Source organism: Pithys albifrons, chromosome 9, assembly GCF_047495875.1.
Source record: "Pithys albifrons albifrons isolate INPA30051 chromosome 9, PitAlb_v1, whole genome shotgun sequence".
In the NCBI taxonomy this organism is placed as follows: domain Eukaryota; kingdom Metazoa; phylum Chordata; class Aves; order Passeriformes; family Thamnophilidae; genus Pithys; species Pithys albifrons.
In genome coordinates this window covers 19,097,973-19,123,321 of record NC_092466.1, presented here as the reverse complement: position 1 = coordinate 19,123,321, position 25,349 = coordinate 19,097,973, and the positions used below count along the sequence as shown (strand labels likewise).

The following is a 25,349-nucleotide window of genomic DNA, read 5'->3' as shown; positions in this document are numbered from 1 at the left end:
CCTTTCCCATGATTCTTAATACCTGACGACAGAAAAAGGCTAGCAACTAAAAGGTTATTTTACCTTAATTCATGTGCAGTAAAATGTATTTTCCAATTAACCAAATTTGTCGATTTGTCCCGCTTGGACACTCTTATAATTTATAATGTAAAAGTGTTCTTTCTTTATCTAAAGACCAAGGTGACTGCTTTTAATTTTCTGTAACCTCTTTACACTTGATGTTCACCAGACTCATAATGTTAATTGGCTTCATATACGGATCATCAGTTTAATGAAGGAATAAATCCTATGTTGCTTTATGTCCCTCTGTTTTAACAATGATTGCTTTAATGAAGAATGTGATGTGTTTGAAATCAAAGCTGTAGGAGACATTAGAGGTTTGGGGGATTTTTTTTTTTTTTTATGATGACTGAAATACTTATTTAAAGCTAAAAGCATGAGGTTTCCATATTTCAAAAGCTTTTCTTTAAATCATTTTCCATGGAAGACACTGACACATTCTTCATCAAAGAACTTTTTCTTTGCAGTTATGGGCAGAGACTGAGAATAACACAGTCTTGTAATATAAACACCCCAATTACTTTATGAAAATATCTCTAAGCTGATTTTATATCACTGCAGTTTTCATTCAGAGTTTAAGTAAAACTCCCAGGGAGTTCTAAGGGCTTATGCCTGGCTAAATAAGCAGTATATTGGGGTAACTAATAAATCTCCTTGTCAACCCACTGTATTTTCATTCTTCATGTGTAGATGAAGAAAATTACAGAGGAGAAAGAATTGTCAGTTCACACACAAAAGCTCTGAATCACTGTAGTCTATTTTTCCCCATGGGAATTTTAGGATTTCAGGAGCAAGAGTAAAATGTAATGAAACATGGGCTCATAGAGGTAGGTGACTGCAAATCAGAGCATCAATTAGGTCAAGCTGGAAAGCAGCAATTAGACCCAACTGCATGTGCCTGATACAGTCACTACAACAGGTTTAAAATGTACAAAGCAAAGGTATTCTGTTTATTGAACTTTCACATTCCTGGTCCCACTTATACTGAAAGCAAGCCTTCTCTCTTCTCTATACTCTCCTCTCCCCTCCCTTCTTTCCTTTAATGGGAACTGCATATACTGGTATGCATACACTGGTACACTGGTATATATTTTCTTCTCATTTGAGAGCTGCTGTCTGGACTGAAATTACATGACCCTTAAATATAGGAACATGCAACATCAGAGAGGAAAGTCCCTAATCAAAGCCTGGGCAAGGGCTGAGCAACTAATGGATTTAGATAGAAATTTCATGACGTGGCAAAGGAAGTGCATGAGACAGGAAGGATATTAGCTTAAAATACATACCACTGAGAAATCATTCAGTATGCCAGGCCTGACTCCATGACCTCTTGGGTTTATGTTCACGCAAGCATTATATTCACTCAACCCAGGCCACAAAAAGCTTCATGTAGGTACACATAGATCTTCACTCCTGTCCTCCATTCAGGAGTTTGTCTAAGACAACTATATGTTTCCTCTCAGAGCCAGCCAGAACTGTATGAACACCCAGAAGACAGCCCAAAAAGCATACTTACCTTCCCTTTCCATGGGAAACAAGAAGGTGCCTCATGGCATCTCTAGTAGCAGAGATTAGTCTGCCAAGAGCTTTAATCAGTGTTAGCAGTTCTTTGCCTGGAGCTGTGCCTTTACCAAACCTATGTTTAGGATTTGAAGTGACTCGAGCACAGGCTGGGACTATGCCAGGGTTTGATGAGGCAGAACAACCCTGGTTTTCAGGGGGATTGTCTGGGGCTTTTAGTGATGGTATCATACAAAGGTGTTTCTTCCCAGATGTGTTCTTTCCCATTGAAACAAGTCTTCTCATCAAGACTTGTAGGAAAAACTTTCAAAGGAGCAGCTATAAGAGTGAGGAAAAGCAGTAACATTATTAGAAGGAAAGAAAATGAGATATAGAAAGATTAATCGATAAATTCAAGTTGTCCATAATGCACAACTACTGCAGAAGAGCGCTGTACACTCAGATTGTGTAAGTTAACATCTTAAATATTTAACCTCGTCTTTGAAGAAAAGTTGGGGGGACTGGGGGAGGGGGGCAGTGTTGTGGGTTTTTGTTTGGTTGATTTTTTTCTTTTGTTGTGGTTTGTTGTTGTTATTTTGTTTTTTACAGAAGCAGTTGCTCTGGCTTACCTGAATCCAATGTTTTTGAAAATTTATCAGATGTCCCTTAATGTGGTTGATATGATTATGGAACAGTATAATATTCTCAAAAATGGCTGCCCAGTTGTAGGGTCCTCATCCATAAATAGCCACTAAAATAATAACCTGTTTTTCAAAGATGTTGACTGTTGTCTCAGCTTTAAGAAATCCTGAAAACAGCTCACATTTTCCAGAGACATGTACTCTTGATTTCTCTGCAACTCCTTGTGTTAACAAGTCAGGGTAATTGGCTTTCTGGCAGAATAAACTCAGATCTCTGGGTGAGCACAGAGATGGTTCAACAGCATGTTTATGTTAATGGATGGGTATTTTGATGTTGTCATGGTCACCCTGCTATGACTTTGAAGTCAACACTGCTTTGACCAGAAAGCTGGATAAAGGTGACATCAAGAGGCCCTTTCCAGCCTGCTATTTTTGAGTATTTCAGATAAACCAGGGACAAGAGTATTTTACAAATGGTAAACTAAATAACTTCTTCCATTCCCTCAACATGGTGTACAATCCTCTTCTTTTTGTGTATAAAAAGCATAAATTTTAATAAATAAACTGAAACAATTCTCAGTAGGTATTGGTTGATCTAGTTAAGTTAGATATCGAGTGGGGTAATTAATATATTTACTTCTGGATATTTTTTCTAAACAGTGATGGTGGTGTCAACTCTTAACAGCAAAAGTCTGTCTCTCAGCACAAAATCAGTTTCAACTTCTGTTACTCAGTTCTCTTTCTTGCATCACCAACTGTTCTAAATCTAATTCTGAACCACTAAAACCTTGACATTTTCCACTTACAGTCTGAACTGCAGTAGTAAAATGGGAATCCTGGGAGCAGCAGTGAAGACTCAGAGTTTACTGTTTATTCTTAAAATTGTGATAGTTTATTCACAGCAGTGCTTTAGGCCATAGGGCTTTTACTATCAGGAAAGATGACCCAATGCTTGGTCCGATTTAACACCAAGAATTTTAGACGTGTTTTTGGAAAATTATGCTTTTTTTTTTTCTTTTTGTCTTTGGCTTTTGAGTACACAGTTGCTTGGACACCACTACTGGCTCAGCATATTTAGTAGAGAATTTGACATAGACAAACCATTGATTAATATGTGCATCACAATACAGAGGCTATACTGATTCTTAACACCGGTTTTAGGCTGCCTGATAATTCCATTTAACCTGATAGTTAACCAAGCAAGATTTGTGCAAGCAGGTCTGAATGAGTGTAGTGAGTTTTAAGCCATAATGCTGCTCTGTCTCACAAGGCCTAGACTTACAGCATCACCAAATCGTGGTTTCAGTTACAAGTCAATCACTTCTCAGTATCAGGTCACTTTCCCAGGCAAAACCTGCAGCTTTTGTTTTCCAAAACACAACAGGCTCTGATCTAGCTCAGTATCTGCATGAATCTACAGCTGCAGACATCCTGTGACAATGGAAAGTTAGCAGTCCCCCTTATTCTGTGAATGGCTTTTAGCAACAAACCTAGTAGGAAGAAGGAAAACATTTTATTAGCTGCTTTAATGTACAATTGTCTCATTCACCAAAGGAAAGGCAAATTCACAGCTGCTAACTACTCTCTTTAGAGGTGAGCTGCACTCCAGGCCAGAAGGTGTGAAGTGGACTAGGTGTGACATACTTTTGCACAAAGGCATTGAAATGCACCCTCGGGATGTGGCAAAGTTCTCAAATTAGCCCGAGCACTCCACCTTGGTTACTGATAAGTTGCACTATCCTTTGGGGTGAACCAGGAGCCTCTGGACATGAATGCATATGTCTATGGGTGTGTACATAAGAAAGAATCCGCATATATACATGGATTTGCGTATATGTATTGGCATGTGTGAAGTGAAAGAGACTGGTGATAGTCCGGAAGGTTCGGTATCTGTGAGAAGGCCCTGGAATTTATCTCAGGCACCCAGCCACCCCTCTCTTTCCAGGAAGCAAGATCCAGGACTATGAATAAATACCATCCTCCATGGGTCTTTTAAGCAATTGCCCCAATTCCTACACGGAGAGCAGGAAACATAGTAACTACCCGAGGCAGTCAGGAATAAACATCGAGCATTTCTGACAGATGCCTCACACCGAACATTTTCAAGCCTGCAGAGCAGACAGAGTAGAGCAGAGGCTTTTCAGTTGCTTACAGCACTGCTGTGTCCGAACTTCCCCAGGACAGGCACATTTAAGTTATCTTCCCCATAAAAAGAAACCGTCCCAGACCAATTTCCCCAAGCCCATGCCTTCTGTCTTACCCACCCCAGGACACAATTCCAGCATATCCCTCCTTCTGTTTCAGTACCAAGAAGTACTTTCCATCATCTATACCGTGTTAAAGGAGCACCAGAGAAATTCCTTAAACATTTCTACAAACAGGAAACCACTCTTGTGAATTTGTGCTCTTTACTGTTAGCTCTCTACCACAACATACCAAGACCCCACTGCCATCTCACTGCAGTGTTGTCAGGACCAGGCTTAGTGGCCTCCCACCTTAAGCAGTACAGTGTGACTGCACATACCTCTTACGCCTGGACCACTTTAGTTCCAAAACTGGGCCAAACACTTTGTCATGGGGCTGAGCATAACCCTACAGCTTTACCATGGGGTTGAATTATCTTCCAACACATTGAGTCTTTCTTCCTTTGGAATCCTGCTGTTCATGTTACTATGGGTAGAAAACATAAACTGCATTATTTACTAGGGGAGCATCACACTAATCCCTTGCTGTGGAGAGGATGCACAGTCCCTTAAGCTGTCAGAGATCTGGGCCAGCAGTTCTTGAGCTGCAGAGCTGAGTGCTGTCCAGATGTTCCACAGTGAATGGCTAAAGGCCACTCTGCCTCCAGCCCAGGCAGCCTTTCGTCTGCTGTGGCTGTGCCCTCCGTGAGGCTTGAAGCTGGAGGCAGGGCAGAGAGGATGCAAGGTTCTTGGTTTAACATGTGACTCTTTGTATAATTCCAAATTTCATTTCCTGATGTGTGAAGGTCTTGGTGAGACCCTGCGTATAAACTGCACTCATTCCTTTTTTTTTCTACTCTTTACAGGGACAGCTCCAAAGGGACAGCTTGCTAGTCTTGGTACAGTGTATCACAACAAGGTTTACTACTAGCCTTGCTTCCTCCTGCTGCTGTTGCGATGCAACATGGTATAACAATGAACATTTTGAGTCAGCAATCCTTTTGCAGACTGGCCATGCTGAAGGTAACTCTTATTCCCTCCAAAACCCTAGCTGTTGCTGTCTGGTATGTCACCTAATCATGTCATTTTCTGATTTAACCAAGACTCTGAAGTGCAGAATTTCTTATCTTGGAACTATCACATATTTCAGTTAATGAATAAGAATTAAATCCACTCTTATTCTAAAATAAAACAAAACAAAAAAGGGGAAAAAAGGAGCCTACTGTGTTTAATTGTTATTCTAATTATAAGTTGTGGTGTAGTGTAAATTTTTCCCTTGGCATTGTTATGAACCTCATTTCCTTACAAAGTCCAGGATAAACAATTCCAATATATTTTGTTTTAATTATCAGGGTTTAATGGGGCATAATGAGACTATGTTGAGTGGTGTAGGAAAAAAATAATTTAATGTGCAAAACTACTGAGTGCTCCTAGCTTGCTTGTGCATATTTCACCTATTGTAGGGCAGCACTGTGTTAGCTAATATTCAGTATGCTCATCACTTATTTATTAATCATACTTGCTTTTCAATAGAATTTTTTTTACTGGTATCTGAAACAAGAAGAAACACATTAACATATCCCAGAAAAACTGGACAGTTCTCTGGGTTGAGCAGTGAAGGATGAAGCTGATACATAGCTGATGGTACTGGTAGCATTTGTCATGCATGGACAGAAGATGCGTTTGGTGGACAGAGAAACTGTCTCTGCCGGCCTACAAATGCTGTCCTTCTCCCAGCAGTATTTGGCAGTGAAAACTTCTGGCTTCTGTTCTTAGGGTCTCTACCAAAAGAAGCATAGGTAGTATCAGCTGAAGTCCCCATTCAGGAGAGATCTTGTCTGGACTCATTGTAGATACATTTTCCCACTCCCAAGGTGTGGTTCCTACAGACTTGAAACACCACAGATAATTCTGCAGTGGAAAGGGAAAAGTGAAAAAAAGCAGGCCGGGAAATAAACAAGTGAAATGTGATCCTTTATGACCCTTTATGCTTTCCTAGGTTCCTTGTCAATGGCACTGACTCCCAGGGCTGGGTGTGGCTGATGCACCAGTTAGAATCACCTTGCTACCAGATTTACATTCCACTTTACTAAGGTGACCATATACCAAGATCAAAACGCTTTCACTTCGGGAATAATTACTGGATCCTCCCTGAAGGGAAATATGTTTGTTCTGCTTATCCATTATACTTCTTGACACAGAATCAGAGGACTTGATACAGTACGCACTTGAAGCCATTCTGAATGCCCTCTCTTCTGGAGAAGTATTTGGTTTAGAGTATTGGACTGTAGGGAGGAGGTTCAAATAGAAGATACAAACCAGACCAATGTCACATTACATTTATTTGAAAATTAACATTTTATATTACAGATTAAGTTAATATACCCCAAGTGTTTGGGTTTTAAATAAAATAAATTTTTTATAGACATCAGTATTTACAGAAATAAAACATTACATTTTTTTTTCCAGTCTCATTGGAGTAAAAAAATTCTCCATGAAGTTTCTGCCCGTGGGAGATGTCATTTTCTATGAAAAATCAGCCTCCTTCAAGGATTAACAGAGACAAGAAACCTAACCAGGCTAAAGACAACTCAGTGAATTGACTGAGGAACCGGCATGAAACTGTGGCAAGAGTGAAAGACTTCAGAGGGGCCCTTCCAAGGCTGTGTTCCATTCTTCAAGGAAGAATGGAAGGGAGTCAGTATGTTCCACCAAACTTGCCTCAGACACTGGACCAGGCCAGCATCCAGAATGTTCTCATGGACCTCCAGAGCTTAATGGTGTTCTTTCTTTCTACTAAATTATGAGAATTCTGAGCCAAGCTTAGGATCACACTGTACAGCCACTGTGCAAACACACAAAGGCAATCTCTGTGCCACAGAGATGAACAGCCACAGCAGACCAGGGTGAAAGAGAGTAATTTTACAGGACTGGCTGACCCTCAGTCATGCAGCCATGAGTCAGAAGCCAAATATGCTGGTTCCCAGACAGAATTCCCTCAGACTGGCTAGCAAATGCCATGGGGACTTACAAGGTCTCTGCATTTGGTAGAGATGCATAAAGCACAGGTGAAGAAGTGCATTTCCCAGCAATGTATGATGTGCAGGTGATAGAGGCCTCCAAGATGAGCTCTAGGCAAGCACCCTGAAAGCTCAATGTATGAGTGTACATCCCCAGGGGATCATGCAGCCAAAACTGAATAAGGTTCTCTTACTGAGACACCTGCACCCTATCCTGGATTGAGGCAGGATACCATGCCTGTTAAATCACAGAAAAGTCTGAACCTTAATATACAAAACAAGACCTTAATTTGAACAGTCAGCTTAATGTGTTTCAACTCCTTCACATAGCAAGCTTCTGATTTTAATAGATCCTCTGGTGTACAGGCACTCAAAGAGATCTCCATGGAGGTCTTAAAGTCCACATCTCTTCAAAATCCAACCACCTTTCCACAGAGCCATGGTGAGAAGAATTTAAAGCACAGATGAGTTTCTGGCTCTCCTGCCCTGTAAACTGAAATGTCATCTCCTTTGGTATCTTCAGTGGCAAAAGTGGGGAACTGAATCCAAACTGAAACCAAATGGAGGCAAAAAGAGTTCCTGCTAATGACAACCACACCTTGTTGCCACCATGTCTTTATAATTTTTAAGGACCACATTTTCTTTGTCATCAAAGTAGAGAAGATTGAGGGACTTCAATTCATCTGGCACACAACAGGGTGTGCTGACATCTTGAGACAGTTTCAATGTATGGACGATGGACTGAACTGTAGCATGATTTGTTGCATTTAGACTTTCCCCTAAAGGGAAGGGACAGGATCCTCTACAATGAAAGGCATTGTATCCACTTGGATAAATAATCCATCCTGACCAGCCAATAGCACGGAAGTCTACATAGAGTTCCCTTCGATGACAGGCTGTTATCTGGCTTTTGGCAGAAGCGACTGGGGCTGCTCGAGGTCTTCTGCCTGTACTTGCACTGCTGCTTTCCATGACATTAGCTCCATGAGGCGCATGTGAAGCATCAGTTTTGGCAGGGTTTATTTCTGATTCTGAAAGGGAGCTGTGTGTTAATATTTCGCAAACAAAATTCATTTCCTAAGTACAGTATTCTGCATGAAAGTCAATTCCATAAATCTACATCAAGGCCTTCAGAGTAGATTTTGAAATGACACTTAAACCTGTGAAAGTACCACAAGGAATATGTATTCAATTGAGATATCAGCCATATTTCCAAACCTGCCAAATCTTGCATTTCAGTTCATCCCAAAAAAGTCCCAGTTCAGCAGAAATAGCAAGGAAAAACTCAATGATCTACCAAATACATTTTGTGAACTTCACAGTCCCTCTTCACAGATGAATCTGGTCATCATATAGCAGCCTTCATATAGCCACTCCTACAACACTCATTACACTGAGCAGTGCTAACAGAGGGTGGAGATCACAGCTTTTTTCTCTCCAGTATTATCCCTGGAACTCTACCCATACATTTGCAAAACAGAGTGTGCAGTAACCTAGTAATGTGTAAAGTAACATTTTAAAAAAATATACGTTTCTATTTTTTGATCTGAAAAAATCATCACCAGGTTTACAGAACTCTGCTAAAGAACGAAGCCTACTGACAATAGGGTGCTTTCTAACGTATCTTCTGAAGAGCCTTGAGATCCATGGAGACCTCATGATTCATGGACAGCAGCTGAAACTCACCAATATGTAGAAGAACAATCTGTGCAGCCACTGACCACAAGCAATAGGCAGGTCTAGGGAGTTTCTCAATTCTAGCACAGTATCCCATGCAGAGCTTAATGCTCATAAAATTGGGATCCAGGATTTCATTATTAATTTTCCTTTGGAAAGCAAAAAAACCCATGGCAACCTAATTTCTATTTTTAATCAATTTCACTATCTACTTCTAAATATTGATCCAAGTCCTACCTAGCTTGTTTCTGATGTGCAAATACAATAGTTTACCAGAAAAGCCTGAAAAGCCAGAACTGCTGTTACTTCTGCCCCTCCACCCAGCTTTTGCTCTTTGCATTTATCAGGCCCTAAAATCCAGTCTTAGTTGGTTTTACAGGAAGACCAGTGGGAGAGGTAAGTCAACGTTTTGTCATTTAAGGCACAAGGGCGTTGTCTTTGATGAAAGCAGCCTTTAGTCACAATGCTAATTAGTTACTGGAGTTAAATAGGTGCTTAAAAACCAAGCCAAGGATGGTAAGGTTCAAATTACTTATTTAACAACCTTGGTCACTCTGGAAAATTACACATAATAACTCTATTTACAGATACTTTACCAGCATTTTCATGAAGTTTTCCAGGTCATTGAATATTTGAATCTAAACCTACCTGACAATTTTCATGGAAATTTCACCACCACAAAAATAAGATAAATAGTACTTACAAAATAGAACACTCCCCGCCCCCCCGCCCCCCCCCCCAAAAAAAAAACAAAACAAAAACAAAACCACCAAAATAAACCATATTCCCCTTAGGCTTTACTAATACTTTCTGCAAACCCTGTTTTTTCTGAGAGGAGAGGCAAGTTAAGATGCTGGGTTGATCTATTGTCAACCACTATCAAATCAAACTCTGATCACTGATAAAGTTGACCTTCAACCCTGTTCAACACTGCAAGTAAATAACTGAGGTTAAGTATACATGAGGTAGCAGGAGGTAAGAGAAGATGAACAGGCAGTTCATATTCTAAAAGTCGAGTGAACTTACTTGTGGAAAACGGTACAAAGCTGGGAGACTTCCGTTTGTTACTCTTAGTGAAGAGGATAAGGAGGGCATTTCTACTCTGCTGCAATGTGTGCTGGCTCTTGGCAAACTTAACCAGGTTGTGCTCAATTCTGTTGTTGAATGTATGTGTTGTAGTTATCAAAAAGCCACGGTTGGAGCTGCTGTTTCCAACCCACTTGGAAACCTGATAATGAGAGGGAAATGAAAAAATACTGTTTCAATGTTCTTATTATAGCGTTATGATTAAATAATGTTTATATTAGGAAAAGGGAACAGACAACAAGCTATGAGAAAGAAAGGACATACATTATGACAAATGAGATAACTGTAGCTAAGACTCCATTGAGTTTAATATTTAAATCAGTAATTCAGCACTTAAAAATACCAAATAGCATATGCATTCCTCAAACATATATTTACAGAAGGATAATTAATTTCAGAGAATTTACCAGTGAATACATGAGTGTAGGATTTAATATTAAATACTCTCTGACTTTCACCAGAAATTTATTTTTCATAGCTATCTCAACAGAGAAATACAAACTCTCCAGACTTTCCATACCGGTAAGACTCCTTAAATCTAACAAACGTGGCATTTGAAGAAATTAAGTTGCAAAAAAGCAAGTTTACTTATCTAATTGTTATAATTACACAATAGATAAAGCCAGGTAATTCTCAAGCAGGAATATAATGACCTAAGATGCAATTCGACCAATCATCCAAGGATGCTGTTCAGTCTGATCATAAAGCTTAGGCAACAAAAAGGACTGTCACAGAGTACAGTTTTAAACCAAAAAACTGTATGCTACAAATCATGTTTGACTCTCTCTTTTTTGTTTGTTTGTTTGGTTCCGTTTGCTTTTGGGGTTTTTTTCTTGTTTTTGATTTTGCTAACCTACTGTTACTGTTACAGTTCATGGATGTAGGGGAAGGTAAAGGAAAAGCAGTCCAACCATGATATATTCCAGAAACACAACGTAAAAGCACACTGCTCTATACAGATGTTGTCAGAACGAAAGATGAAAACCTACTCTTGGTGCACAATCAATGTCAAATCCTTTGGCAGTCTAAGGACTAACAGTTTGTAATCACAGTGACATACTTGGCCTAATGTGCCTCCATCCATTCGGTTTGGGTTACTCAATTCTCACCGTGCCTGTGCTGTTAGCAGCACATAAACACTACTCCTTTAATTCAGGTAGCACCAGGTGTACTTTTAAGCGTAGAGAGAAACCTTCTCCCTCTGCTACTGTCCTTCAGATTGAGTTGATCACCAACCCCAGCATAATGGCAATGCTGGAGTTACAAGCTGAGTGTCACCTTAAGAGATTTAGAATAAAATGAAGTCAGACTTCTCTGCTTACTGTCTGCGTGACACTGAAGACTTCCCAACCTTCTGTGTACAGGGACAATAATCTTGATGCAATAAGATGTTTTTTCTGCGGCTTACTTCCACTCTCCAAGAGCTCATACACTTCCACCTTAATAACAGCAATATAACAAAAACAGGAAGAAATTAATCCAATTGTTCTTCCAGAAAAACAAGAAAGATGAAGATTATGCACATTCCTGCCATATCATAGCTGTAAATCTGTACCATCATTCGAAACAAGGTTTTGAACAGTTTAACGGAAAAACAATTATCACTACGTACATCTACTTCTAGATGCGTTCAGAGGCAGGATACCAAACTGTTTGATACTACAGAAAAATATCTTGACCGTCCCTATTCTATTTTGAACACTTGATACTATCAAAATCTTCTATTCCTTCATATCTTTGTCTTCAGGTTTATAAAAAGTCACATCGTGCTCTTTGCAAGAGAAACAGATAGGCTCAATGTCAGAATCCTTATCTACCCTGTTTTCCTACGAATCCCTGGTTGCTACTATTATTTTTCAGAACAGATCAGGCAGATAAATTTCGATTCGAATTTGGAAACATCTCAAATCCCGGAAAAGTACGGTATGATTTGGGATAGGTCTGACATTGGTATCTTTAGGGAAAGCTCACTGCCACAGCACTAAGGGCAGCATACTGCCCCAGTCAAAACCTTGTGTTACTTCATTGCATGCTGGAGGCAAAGAACAAGTGAGGACGGCAATCAAACACAAATAAAAATAAAGGAGGTTTTTGTGGTATGTAGATGGACTTCTCATTTTCAGTATTAGTGACAACGACAGCACACTTGAGTGTTTACTTATTTCCCCACTTACTTTGCAGAAGTGTTTCACGCCGGACCTTCTGGACACACGTGCCATCTTGAGCTTGAAGACCCTGAACTCTGCTTTCAGCATCTGCTCGCCCTTCTCCATCGTGCTGATGTCGAAGTAGAAGTGGTGCTGGTCCGCGTGAACTGGAAAGGGCCATTCTTTCGGAACAGCGCCCGGCGCCGCAGCCCCAGCCATGCCCCGTCGGGCATTGCCCCCCGGCCCACCTCGGTCCTCGAAGCTGCGCACCACGTCGCCCTGCAGCAGCCCCGGGGCGCGGGTGATGCCGCTGGCGTCGGACACCTTGTTGAAGAGATCCACCATGAACTGCGGCGGCTTCTTGCGGGGCAGTACGTCGGGCGGCAGCTCCTCGATGTCGAAGACCTCCCGCAGTCTCTGCAAGGCCGCCGCCTGCACCTCGTCCCGCGGGCCGGGGGCCAGGGGCAGGGCGCTCGCCGCCCGCAGGCTCAGCAGCCCGGCCAGGCACAGCCACAGGCACGGCGGGCGGGCCGCCATGGACGTCGCAGCGGGCTCGGCGAGACCGCCTTGGCTGCCCCGCGGGCGCGAAGGGGGCTGCGATCCTTGCGCCGGCCCGGCCAGGATGAGCGCGGCCAGCAGAGTCCGCCGAGCGCCGGGGATGCGCCCGAGGCCCCGGGCAAGGGCGGCCGTGCCGGGCTCTGGCCATCAGGGGCTATTAAAGGCTCAATGGGGCAGCTCCGTGCGCTCGTTGACATCAGAGGGGCCGCCGCCAGGCTCAGGGGGCTCTGACTGCCGGGGGAATGCAGGTGTCTGCTGAGAACAACGCACTTGTGAGAATTCTGTCCTTCAAATCTACTTTCCCCTTCTCCCCTCGCCCCTAAAAATGCTTTGATTTGGGCATTGCTGAGCCCAGGTGCTGTTTCCTGTTGTTCCGCAGCAATAAAAGGTGGAGTGGGACACGGGCGTGAGGTTCGGTCCTTCCCAGCGTTCGGAATCTCGAGCGCCGCCGCACTGCGGGACAGAACCCGCGGGTGAGGGACAGAACCCGCGGGTGAGGGACAGAACCTGCGGGTGCGGGACAGAACAGGCGGCACTGCGGGACAGAACCCGCGGGTGAGGGACAGAACCCGCGGGTGAGGGACAGAACCTGCGGGTGCGGGACAGAACAGGCGGCACTGCGGGACAGAACCCGCGGGTGAGGGACAGAACCTGCGGGTGCGGGACAGAACCCGCGGCACTGCGGGACAGAACCCGGGGGTGAGGGACAGAACAGGCGGCACTGCGGGACAGAACCTGCAGGTGCGGGACAGAACCTGACGGTACAGGACAGAACGAACCCGCAGCACTGCGGGACAGAACACGCGGCCACCCGAGGCTCCCACCCGGCCCTGGAGCTCCAGCGGGAGGGGTCAGGGACAGCCCCGGGTTCTGCCACTGTAGTGCAGCAAGAGCAGCGAAGCTTCGAAGTACTTAGGTATTGGAGGAGGCATACACATTCTGAAGAGCTATTTTAAGGCTTAAATGAACCCAGAGTCAACCAGCTTTCAATAATTTACTTTTCCCCCCACCCATTCGTTGATGAAGAAGATTCCACCCCATCCCCACAAAAAAACTCTAACGAAAATCCCACAAACCCCAAAATCAAATTCCCAAAACAAACCCACCCAAACCCTACATCCTGCATACTCGTCCTTTTGAAGGCAGTCTGGCAACTTACAGAGAAGCAGTTATACATTCCTGATGGTTTGTGCAGTAGTGCCTGTTCTGCTTGTGTTGCACTGCACTTTCCAGGTGGGAAAGCAGTGGGAGGTAGGTTGTGGGACAGGTAGAAATGTCTACTGGCTCCTCTGCTTAGGCATACACTGTTAGGAGTACTTGCACTGAGCAATCATGTGGACCCACAGGAAAATAAGGTGGAGACAAAGAGGCTACAGCTCCAAGTGGTCCCAAATTAGCCACTTGAAAAAAAAAAGTTTAATTTGGATTGTTTAAACAGCTCTGGCACAGGAATCACTCATCTTCTGAGGCTCTGGTACTGAAGTTCCTTAGCACTTGGCCACACAGGTCTTCAGCTCCAGACTCTCTCACTGTCACTCATTCCAGCCTTTAGCTGTTGTGGCCACATTAAAAAAAAATGTATGGATTGTTATTAATGATATGGGGGGTTTTGTGGTTTATGTTTTTCTGTTTGTTTTTTGGGGTTTTTGCACCAGGAGACAAGCCTCCTGATCCAGTTTGCCACATGAGGTGCAGAAGACTAAAGGAGGAAAATGAGAAGCAGTGATGGGTTAATCAGACCAGTGTAAAAAGAGATCTGTTTCACAAAAAGCTTCAGCCAACCTTGATCGTCAAAACTCTCCAGTTGTTTTCTAAGGGCTGTATGCATCTCAGCTCATGGCTAACAACAGTGCTGTATGAAGTAATATCCATTCAGCTATCTGCCTGAAAGCATGGAAAGAGACTGGTAAGATATGAGAAATCATCTCTAGACTGTTTTTTAGTCATCCTAAAAGCTTTCCTTTCACTTTACTGCTTCTTCACATGCTTATCCTCACAAACCCCAACCCTGCTCTTGGGTCTCCTCATTTACTTCCAGTACCCTCCCTAGGCTATACCTTAAGTTTTACTCTCATGGTGCTGCTTCCAGACATTAATGTCTGGAAACACATAGCTAGGGTTCCCAAACTACCTTAACTCTGCCCTAGAGGAAAAGATCTATGAAAAAAATCCTGTTTAATATAAGCTGGGACCACGAACAACAAAATGCCTCAATAGTAGTACAACTGCAGAAATTCCAGTGTAGTTAGCCAAACATAACCCACTGAGTGCTGTGTTCTTTTATTTTCATATTTCTGATTAGCCAAACAACATAATGAAAACTTCTCTCCCTATTCTTTCCTAAGACTGCATGACTCACCACTTATGTAAGCCTGATGCAGGAGTTGGTCATAGCTCCTCTGATGATACTACGTACTGGTTTGCAATTAGTGCAAGGCTTCAACCTCCCTGTTCTGTACAATAAAAATAGGTTCTCTCAACTTACATGTTGTGAGCAGTGTGGCTTTGGGAGCCCCAGAAAAGCTGGGAATCCATAGGGAACTATGATAGTTAACAACTTAAAAATTTGTGTGAGTTCTCCAGAGTTCAGCATGGCATTGTCTTCAATTCTTTATCTCAAATGACTGGATAAGCAGCTTGGAGAGTCTGAAGAGTTCATAATTATCTGGCTTTCAGTTATGACAGTGGGATTTATTATATGGCCTGCCACATCCTCTTTGATGCCATTGTAATTACTGTGGGATGACAATATTGAAAAACCATGGTTATTGCATGGTATCATCAGTGGGCAGAACAAAATTTACTTAGGAGCCTTCACTGTGCATTTCAGAACCTTAGCAAGCTTGGACTTGAAGGTAAGTCCAACCCTGTCATTCATAAATTAATAGCTCAGCTCAGAATATACGCTCCATTCTCCCATTAGTTTCATGGTGGCACAAACAATAAGAATTAGTGGATAGAGCAGGCTGGAAGTTGCTTCTTTCTCAACACGGCTGCCTGACACTTTGCACGTTTTCTGTGCAGGTTCTGTAGTTCCTAGTTTAGTGACTCTCAACAGATCTATTGTTTCAGGTAAAAAAAGACAAAGATTAGTTTTCCACTCCCTGAAGGCAGCAATGAGGTACTGCAGTCTTCCCTGGGATTTCCAGGCATGGAGTAAGAACACAAGGTGTTTCATTCACTTCATAGCAGCTGTCATAAGCCCATTTCAAAAAGAAATGCCCTTGCATGAAAGACATCAGACTTCTCTTAGTGGTAGCAGAGGCAGAAAAAACAGGGCCATCAACAAAAGTTAAGAATTACTAAGGAAAGCTTCATCTTCTGTGTCTCAGCTGAAGGCACAAGGCTGTACCACATCAGTGAAACTGGGAAGTAGGAGTGGTGACATCACCCCAGAGCCTAGAATAGCAATCCCTTGAGAGCTGGGTAGATGGAGAGCCACTGAGTTAGTAAGCATATATTCAGCATTTAGCTTGAATGTTTGATCAGGGAAATTGTAAATGGCCCTAAGTAGCAGAGAGGGTTTTTACCATGTATCTAATACATAAATACCTCTCCCAGAGGAGATAACTCCCAAGTGCAGACTTGCCAGAATATCCTGACTCCTAGACATGTGCCCTATGCAAGCCCTTCAAAAACTGGACTCTCAGCAATTTTGTTGATAGTTTTATAAATTAGAGTTGCTGAATTAATAATCTATACAATAAGATGCCATATTACCTATGTTTTTCCAACCAGGACTTCTTTATACTGTGCTATAGTTTCCTGAAGGATTTTTGAAAAACCTGGAAGATATAGTGCCTTCCCAGATGGCTGTACCCCTCAGATGGAGAAACCAATGCAGCACAACAGTGCCACATCCAACATCACCCAGAGGTTTATAGCAGGAGAATCTAGACATTCCTGCTTCTAAAAGACCAAACAGGTAGATTAATCCACACTTTTAAATCATCTCAACATCCATGTTACCTAACTTAAAACATGAGGAAAAACTAGGAAGGAAATAAGCAATTATTTGGCCCATACACTGACAGTATGCCAAATTTGGATAAAGTTGCTATGGGGCCTCTGCACATTTAATTTTTTTCACCATCTTTATATACCCTTTGAGAAAACACAGCCACCACCAGCATAAGACACACTGCATCATCCTTCCTTGCTGAATCACTGAGATATGGCTGTTCCTCAACACCTCCTCCATCCAAGAGAGAAAACTGCCTGAACTGTAATTACTAGATTTTACATAGGAATCACAGAATATGCAAAAAGAATCCAAGTCAGATACTATCTCACCAGTTTAATTATCTACTCAGTTTCTTCTTTTAAAAATAAAATTATTTAATGTTGGAGAAAAAGAAAAGAACAAACATTAATCAAGTTACTGTTTTCTCTAAGGTTGTTTTGTCAAATTAATTCCTTTAGTTACTGTTTCCTGTGACAGCTTTCCCTGAAGGATACATCCTATAACAATAACTTTCACACTGCTCTTTCTAGTAAACCGATGCATGCCTGGATAATCTTTGTCACTGAAAAAGTATGGTAATACCATTTGTATTTTTTTGATAGATCTCAATGTGTAACATTTAAAAATCTATTGGAAAATTTCCACCTTCCCCATCAATTACCTTATTTTCCAAATTACACAGTATATCACTGCATACTTAACAGATTTTGTGTATCTGCTCAGTCTTCCCAAATGTGAAACATTTTATGAACAAAAATCCCATCAAGTAATTTTGAAAGTCTGGTCCCTTCTGTTGTAGCTTCTTTAAAGACAGAGAATTGCACTACCAGAAGACAGTAAAAATCAACCAATCTTTGAATCAAAAGCAAAGTTGACTTTATCATTTAAGTACAACTATAATCTATAGATGACTGTCATCTGAACCCAAAACTTGCAGATGTAAAAGCCCATTTCTGTACAACTTCCTTTGGGAGAGTAACGTTTCTTACCTGCAGCAGACTCAATTCTCCACATTGCACAGCCTTTTCAGAAGAGACTGAGCCACAAACTGAAGTTAGGAATTTAAAAATACTCCTCTCCATTTTTTATCACCATTTCTATCAATCTAACCATTTGTCCTGGGTTTGAGTAAGTGTAAGCCTAAACTTAGGCTTTTAGAGTACTCCTCAGATTATCAGCTTACTTGAGCTGGGTCAGGCCAGCTGAGAGCTGCTTCCACTGGCCAGTGGGATCCACACAATATTCTAACATCATCTCAAATACAAAAGCAGGTGCAGAGGGGCTTAGTTCAGTTCCTCACGGCTGTGGTCCCGGTAGGACACACTGTGCTGTCCTGGGAGGGACGGGAGGACCAGACCCAGCACCATCTCACCACTGTTATCTACAGCAAAGTAAAATGTTCATTCTTAGTCTCCCTTCTGCTTGGGTCCGTCCCCCAGGAGATTGAGTTTTCTTGTTTGTTATTTCTAACTTTTGTGGGTGTGTGTCATATTGTAGTCTACTTTTAATTTTCCCTTTTTTGTGTAAACAACTAGTTCAAGTGTCCAGGGTGGTTTTTTTTATTCCCTTTTCTCGGCTGGGTTGGGGGAGAAAGCTTTGTCCTTGTTTTATACTTGGCATTTTGCCAAAGTATTCAAACCAAAACACCATTCAGCATCTTACTAATGTTTCTTTTGTGGTGAGTCATTACTGTCCAGAAGAGTCAAAGGCCTACAGCCTCCAGCAGTCTCTTTTCTCTAGGTCAGAATTCAGCTTTTATACCATAGATATGTGGTTTGGCTATTTCTTCAGTAAAAGGATGAACAGATGGAATAATGTAAAAGCAGGATGGAATGGGGGGAGGGGGAGAAAACACCTTAATACACAAGAAGTCTTTTTTACACACACCCCTTTTACAAATATGGTTTGAAACCAGAAGGAACAATGATAAGTTTTAACTTCTGCTGTTAAAACATCAATGCAGCAGCTTTTACCCAGTGTACACAGTCCCCATAACTGCTTACAGAACAATCAAAGTTTTTGCTGTTTAGCTTTCTAGAATCAATTGCATTTGTCTGTTCAGCTGCATGAATGGTAGGTCCCATCGTCTACATCGGCATGACATGTTTGGAGCAGAATGGTGCTCAGCTTTTAGCATCTTTACAGGGAAGAAATTTTCAGTAGTTCCTTGTTGTATGCTTTTTTAAATTAAAGATTGTACTCACTGTTCCATGCTGAAATGTCTTCCCTTATTAAGACAATGTTTTAACTTGATTCCTAAATTAACATCTGCACTTTGATTGTTCTTTATCCCCTTTTTACTGAGATAATATAAAATCACAAGCATTCTACATGAATAATTTTTGGAATCATGCACAAATAAAGTAGCAACTGCCAACTGTGGTATTGAGTACTTGGAAACAGACACCTAAAATATAAATTTGTTTACTATGCAGTATCATTAGTCAGGAATTGCTTCAGATATTCTACGAAGATATGAAAGAAATTCAATTTACACAGGTAAAGCTAAACAAACAAAAATCAGATAATGTTTTATGGAATAAAGTAGGATTATTCTGAAAAAACCTCTTCTACTTTAAAATGCATAGCAGCTGTATTATGTTCCAGAAAAACTTTTACTCATAAATCACCCTGTAGATGTTTAATCACATACACTTTTAACTACTCATATTTTTCGAGTGTTATACTAATTTAGTCTATTAAACATTTTCAACAAACTCTAGTACTAGAAAAAGACTAGTTGCTAGGAAGCATAATCTGAAATTGTATGAAAAATGGAAATATAATTAATGATGATACAAATCATTTGGTCAGTGCCACACTACACATGAAAAGATGGTGCCCTGCTCCCACTCTTCCCCTGTGCCCAAAGACTTCTAGAACACACTTTTGTTTTTCCTTTTTTAATAAGTACATAAAAGCCAAAGATTTATAAAATGTATATGCAAGTCTATTTACATAAATGGATCACTGAGAAGCTGCAAACTCTCTGTAGTTACAGGAACTATGTCTTTAAGGTTGAGAGTAGCAAATAAAACAGGACACCAAAACTAGCAGAAGGTGGCAACAGCAGCTTTGACTGCTGAATTTCTGGTTTGTTCTTGAGGCAAGTAGAGATGCAGGGGGACATAAAATCCCAACTAATTCAAATTCCCTATAGCTTTGAAAAGAACAGCAAAATACGTTTGTTTTTACTCTTTTTCTGATCCATTTCAAGTCCTATCAATAGATCTACAGCCTAAATTATTACCTTCATCTTTCTCTTGAAAGAGGGAATGTAAACAGGATCAAAAAAGAGATGCCAGGAAAAGGTGCAATAATCCCACCTTCAAATACCAATACGAAAACAGATTCTTGAATTGTCCGCCCTGTCCAATTCCAGTCTCTGAAAAGACAGTTACTGAGACAGTGAAGCATCACTTCTTACAAATTTCTACAGATCCTTTATCACTGAGCAAATGCAAGAGGAAAAGCCATTGGAAGTCTCCTAAAGGCTTTTTTTTACAAGAAGAAAGTAACAGTTTGTATTCTTGCTTCACCATTCATATTTAAATATTTGTACTTTTACTTGAAGTAAAGAAAACAATTTCACAGTAAGTAAAAAACTAAAAGAAGGTTGTCTTTCTCTTTTCTTAATAACTTAGAGATAGAAAGGACACTTGGCATATTTAACTGTTCCTAGCTTAAGTCATACAGTAATTTAATTTTGCTGCAACAATGTGGTTTTCTTCACAAAATCTACCCATATTTTCCCCCTTTAAGCTTCCTTGTGTAGCACACAAGTACCTTGAAGACAGACCAAATGTTATACTCGGATTTGCTACAAATGATCCAATTCTTCCTTCCTTGGAAGAAAATTGGGTATTGGAACTTACTCAACTGTCAAGAAGTTTTGAGATTTTCCCTATCTATAGAAGAGGTATAACCTGTAACTTCTGTATATGCTCCAACTATGTCTTTGTCTGAAAGTAGTGATGTTTAGTAAAATACAGTGACACCATCCCCCTCTGACCCCAGTCTATGTCAAGCTATAAAATCTTAAGTGCAAGGAGGGAACTGGAAAGTCTGGGACATAATCACAGTGAAGCACATGAACATTTAATGAAACATCAATTATCAGTCCACAACCTGGACAAACAGTTACTGTCACCTCAGTGGTAAGAAGTACAGTAACAAGCACTCGCCAGTGGTGTTTGGGACTGTGGGAATGTAACCGAACTGCCGATTATGGTGTAAGTGGGTGTTCTGGAATTTAGTAAGCCTTCCATAATTATCAATTGTCAGTTAATTTAATATCCTGTCAGGCTTCCCATTTTTTATAATTAAACCTCCATGGTAGTAGAATTATTTTCCAAGTTAGGGATATGTTATACTGCATATGCTAGATACTGGCAACAACAGAAGCACGCACCATCATTAAACCAAATTTCTCACTAATGATCAAAGTCTCATACAATGATCCTGATGCACTTCTCAGTACAAAAGAATCTCTCATGCTGACTACTATCACCTCCCTCACCCTCCTTTTTTTTTAATAGTATATTGTGTGCTCCATGACCATTCAAGTAACAAACAGGAAATCAAGGAAGAAGTTTTCTGGAATTTCACAGAAATCAAAGTCTTACAACTCATGGCAACATCCATGATTCTTACTGTAAAAAAAGGTCAGTATTATGTTCTTAATCCCATTTATATTAAGTTTTCTTTTAAAGAAAAGGTGCTTATGTTTTGTATTGTTTCATCTATGAGGTAGATGACACTTTCATATAAATAGTGTAGATCAGAAATTAAGTTAGCTCTAAGGCTGCAACAAGTCCTGCACTACTGGCTGTTCAAGCCATTAGTTCATGAATACAGTAAGTCTTTGAGAAGAGAATGGTGGCCAAGCGGACAAAGAGGTGTCTTTGCTTGTCTAAGGTCATCGAAATTCTGGCTTTAGCCTCCAGACACCTTCACCGTTTGGGCTCCTGTGAAAGGTGCAGATATTGCGGAGAAGTTCTCTAAAGACACAGGAGTGTGCTGCAGGCAGTTTGGACTCAAATTCCTGCAGTAATTCCTGAGTGCTGGCCTCACCGTCCACACGGGCCTGGAACGCTATGAAGTTACGTAAATCCACAAGCAGTTCATCATATTCCGTTGAATCCTGGACTGGGGTGGGTGCTGGCTGATGATTCTCATCTCCCTCATTCCTTGTCTGTTGTGGTAAAATAAGGTGGTTTCTTGCCCTCATCTTAGCTAATAAAGATGAGGAGTCTAGAGCACTGGATGACAATTCTCCGGATTTTCCATCGAAGTGCTCACTGGAACTACACTTCTGTATATTTTGTTTCTTTATTGTATCTGCATCCTGCAAATAAACATACAGACTATGGAGGAAGTTGTATTTTGAGATCTGCAGAATCTGTTACACAAAATCTGCCTGTTGTTTAGACTTAAACAACAAACATGACCACTCAGAACTCAGTCATCTGAAATACACAATAAAGAGGTGATGTATCCTGGTCTCAACTTTAGAACTTAGGAAGTGAACGAAAAGCACTTCTGGTCTTGAGACAGGTAAGACCATGGTGCAATTTTTGACTGTTGTATCCAATTAGACTTCAATAAAACATGAAAAATCGAAGCCAGAGGTGACTAAAAAATCTAGAATTCTACATAATCATACAACAAATTGTATCAGATATCTACAGTATATATCAGATTTGTTTCATAAATCATAACATTTGACATATATCAGCTATTAAAACAGAAATATGTCTTACCTTGTGCTTCTTTGCAGGTGATGCACAAGTGGAGTGTGAAGAAAGCAGCATAGAGTTTCTTTTTTGACCAAACCGACTCCTAAAAACCCACAAAAGAATTAACTCCATCAAACATCCTTCTCAAAATGACTTGTATAGTTTTTTCAAAGACACACTGGATTTGCATTTTAGGGTTCTCAAGAGCCCTCTCCTAAGTTTTCTGTCCTATGGTGCAACAATACTGATTTCTTTGCACTTCAGAATGGACTAACTTGGCTTGTAATATGCCTTCAATATAAAACATGAACACCACTTTGATACCCGTTACTGCAAATACCAAGTGCAAAAAAAGATAAATGCTTAACATCCCAACTCAGTCTTCTGTTTCTGGAAAAGCAGCACAAGAAATAAACTTACTTGATTCCTGAAGGTGCACCAGAAAGACCACTCCTGCCCGTCCAGGTTGGAACACCGGAAGCAGCTCCTAAACATTGCTGACGAGAGATTTTTAAGGCTCTCAGGGCATTCTGGGCCACTCTACTTGCTTCTGCTTCCTCCAGCACATGATCTGCGCTGGAAGCTTCCATAATGGCATCATGCTTCATAACACTGTGTACCCCTAAAAACCAGAAGATACAAAAGGTGAAGGAGAACATCTGCTAATTTACATGAAAATGAAATACTGACTTTTTAAGTGAATGCCACAGTAACACTTTTCCTTTTTCATGCTGATTATATTAAGGATATCAGTACAGTAATTTCTAATGAGAGAACCCCCTTCTATATGAGTTAAGTGATCAATCTGACAGCAAATCACTTCTGGTGTGCTGATGAGGTCATTATTCACAACAGACCTGGCAATTATGTGGGTAAATTGATCATTTCCGTTGTTATGGACAGGACAGACAGAAGTAAAACCCTTGTGTAAATGAAAGTTGATTACATCCTTATTTCCAGGAGAAACACTGCATTACTTCTACATCCACAAGGGCAGATCTATCCGAACTGTTTGTGCCAAGGTAATTAGCACATTTATAACTGCGGCACTTAAATTATGAACGTTTTAAGGTTTCACTACAGCAACATAATGAACAAGTTTTGTATTGTGACTTTCATGATCAGAGTAACAGAATTGCTCTTTCCCTCACTTGCATAGGTTTTATATACCTCTGTTTAAAAAGTCAGAAGCTAAACAAGAACTGTTACCTGATTTTTTGAACAGTTTCTGCAAGACATAATCATCATTTTTCTTTGAGTCTTTCTCCTTCTCTTCACTGTCCTCCCTTCTGTATTGCTTTTGTTTCACTAGATGAGGAATGCGCTTTCCTTCAAATTTGGCATCTTTGTGATGTTTCTTCTTAAACTTATCTTTGTGGCTCTCATGTGGCAGCACATCCACCCTGTGCTTTGTTTTTGAGATACATTTATAATGATTATTATCTAACTGCCCATCTTCAGTTTTAGCATCCTGCCTTTCCCAGGAGCCAGTTGCATCACAAGTAAGGCTAAAATCTGCCTTGCCATTCGCATTAGCTGTTCCACGTACTTCATCAGCCACCACGGCAGTCAGACATTTGGCATTCTCTGAAGGTCCTGCATTGTGTGGCAACAACTGGGACATAGATTTGTCATCATTTTCCAAATGTTCCTCCTTGCACTTATTCACTGAGTTTGTATCAGTAATAGCTTGTGCATTATCTTTTGCATAGCTATTTTGGTCAAAGGATTCCAGATTTCCTTTGGTTTCCTCACTTCTGTCTATTGCTTCAGAAGAAGAATCTTTCATGTGTGTGGTTGAATAGGAATTGGAGGACTTGCTCTTCTTGTGTGAGCTGCTTTCTGCATGATGGAGATCACATTTAGAAGTACCATTATGAGATGGCTTTGGGACTTGAACATCTGAACCAGTACCTGAGGGAAGAATGAAATTAGTATCCACTTAACAAACACTGACATTTTTTCTTCAAAACAAACAGAAAAAACCATGTACCTGCAAAAATTGCACTTGTTTCTGTCCCCTGAGATGCATCTGGGCTGTTCAGAGTAAAAAGTTCATAAAGGTCATTGGATTTGAAGAAGCGATTCTGCTTAGGGTCTTTCAGCACTCTGTTTGTTAAAAACTGTTTGAAGATTTGTCTAAAAAGAAAAAGAAAGTACTTTGTGCATGAAACAATGTCTAGCTATGTTTAAGTACTGAATACAGTACTTAAACAGAAAACTGTATAAGCACAAATATTACCCTGCAGAACAATTAAGCAGTGGGAAGATTATGTTAGTTTCCAAAACAATCTTGAGTTGGTAACTTTCAAACAACCAAGTGAATTGTTAAACATAGGGATTTATTATTTTGCAACAACCCCATAACACAACAGGTAACCACCATCCTGAGATGTCCTACGAGGCATCCCTTAACTGAGCAATAAATAATTTCACAGCTAGAATATTTTGGGTCCATTAAAATTGAAAGCTTCCATATGTTACAATAAAACCATCAGAAAGATCCTGAAAGAAAAACAAGAGCTTGTTAAAATGACAACATTTTACATTGATTGGAGGGACCAAAAGCAACAGAATAGTTCAGTCTGACTGTGATGACTGGATGACAGCTACTGAAAAGGGAAATCATACTTATGGTTAAGAGGAAGGGAAAAAGAGAGCCCAGCTGCAAAGGACTAAAAGGAACAAATTTGTGAGAGAACTAAACTGCAAAAAGTCTACTAGTATTGGTAAAACTACTTCTATGCCATATTTGTACTACACAGTGTCTGGAGG

General features: G+C 40.7%; 2 protein-coding genes across 3 annotated transcripts in view; both read right to left on the bottom strand.

The window, feature by feature from the left end:
- Positions 1-7,689: 7,689 nt before the first annotated feature.
- Positions 7,690-12,991, bottom strand: LOC139675774 (bone morphogenetic protein 2-like). The gene is made up of 5 exons (XM_071563853.1): positions 12,563-12,991; positions 12,342-12,481; positions 11,490-11,606; positions 10,108-10,309; positions 7,690-8,435 (listed from the first exon to the last, which is right to left on the bottom strand). Exons 1-5 carry the CDS (start codon positions 12,849-12,851, stop codon positions 7,987-7,989), a joined length of 1,197 nt encoding a protein of 398 aa, XP_071419954.1. The 5' UTR covers positions 12,852-12,991; the 3' UTR covers positions 7,690-7,986.
- A 4,178-nt stretch (positions 12,992-17,169) lies between these two features.
- ERCC6 (ERCC excision repair 6, chromatin remodeling factor) overlaps positions 17,170-25,349 on the bottom strand; it is a 49,277-nt gene continuing 41,097 nt past the window's right edge. For both annotated transcript variants that reach the window (XM_071563323.1, XM_071563324.1), the window contains exons 17-21: positions 24,568-24,713; positions 23,784-24,488; positions 22,995-23,196; positions 22,599-22,677; positions 17,170-22,183 (exon numbers count right to left, since the gene is read on the bottom strand). In XM_071563323.1, the coding sequence (XP_071419424.1) occupies positions 21,755-22,183; positions 22,599-22,677; positions 22,995-23,196; positions 23,784-24,488; positions 24,568-24,713 (1,561 nt within the window). In that variant the 3' untranslated portion in view covers positions 17,170-21,754. The remainder of the gene's footprint in view (positions 22,184-22,598; positions 22,678-22,994; positions 23,197-23,783; positions 24,489-24,567; positions 24,714-25,349) is intronic.

Coding starts and splice junctions, on each gene's coding strand:
- LOC139675774 (XM_071563853.1), bottom strand. CDS start 12,851: ATGGCGGCCCGCCCGCCGTGCCTGTGGCTGTGCCTGGCCGGGCTGCTG. Junction 10,310..11,489: donor TCTTCAGTGTCACGCAGACA/GTAAGCAGAGAA, acceptor TCTCATTATCAG/GTTTCCAAGTGGGTTGGAAA. Junction 8,436..10,107: donor CTTTGTACCGTTTTCCACAA/GTAAGTTCACTC, acceptor GCTCCCTTTCAG/AATCAGAAATAAACCCTGCC.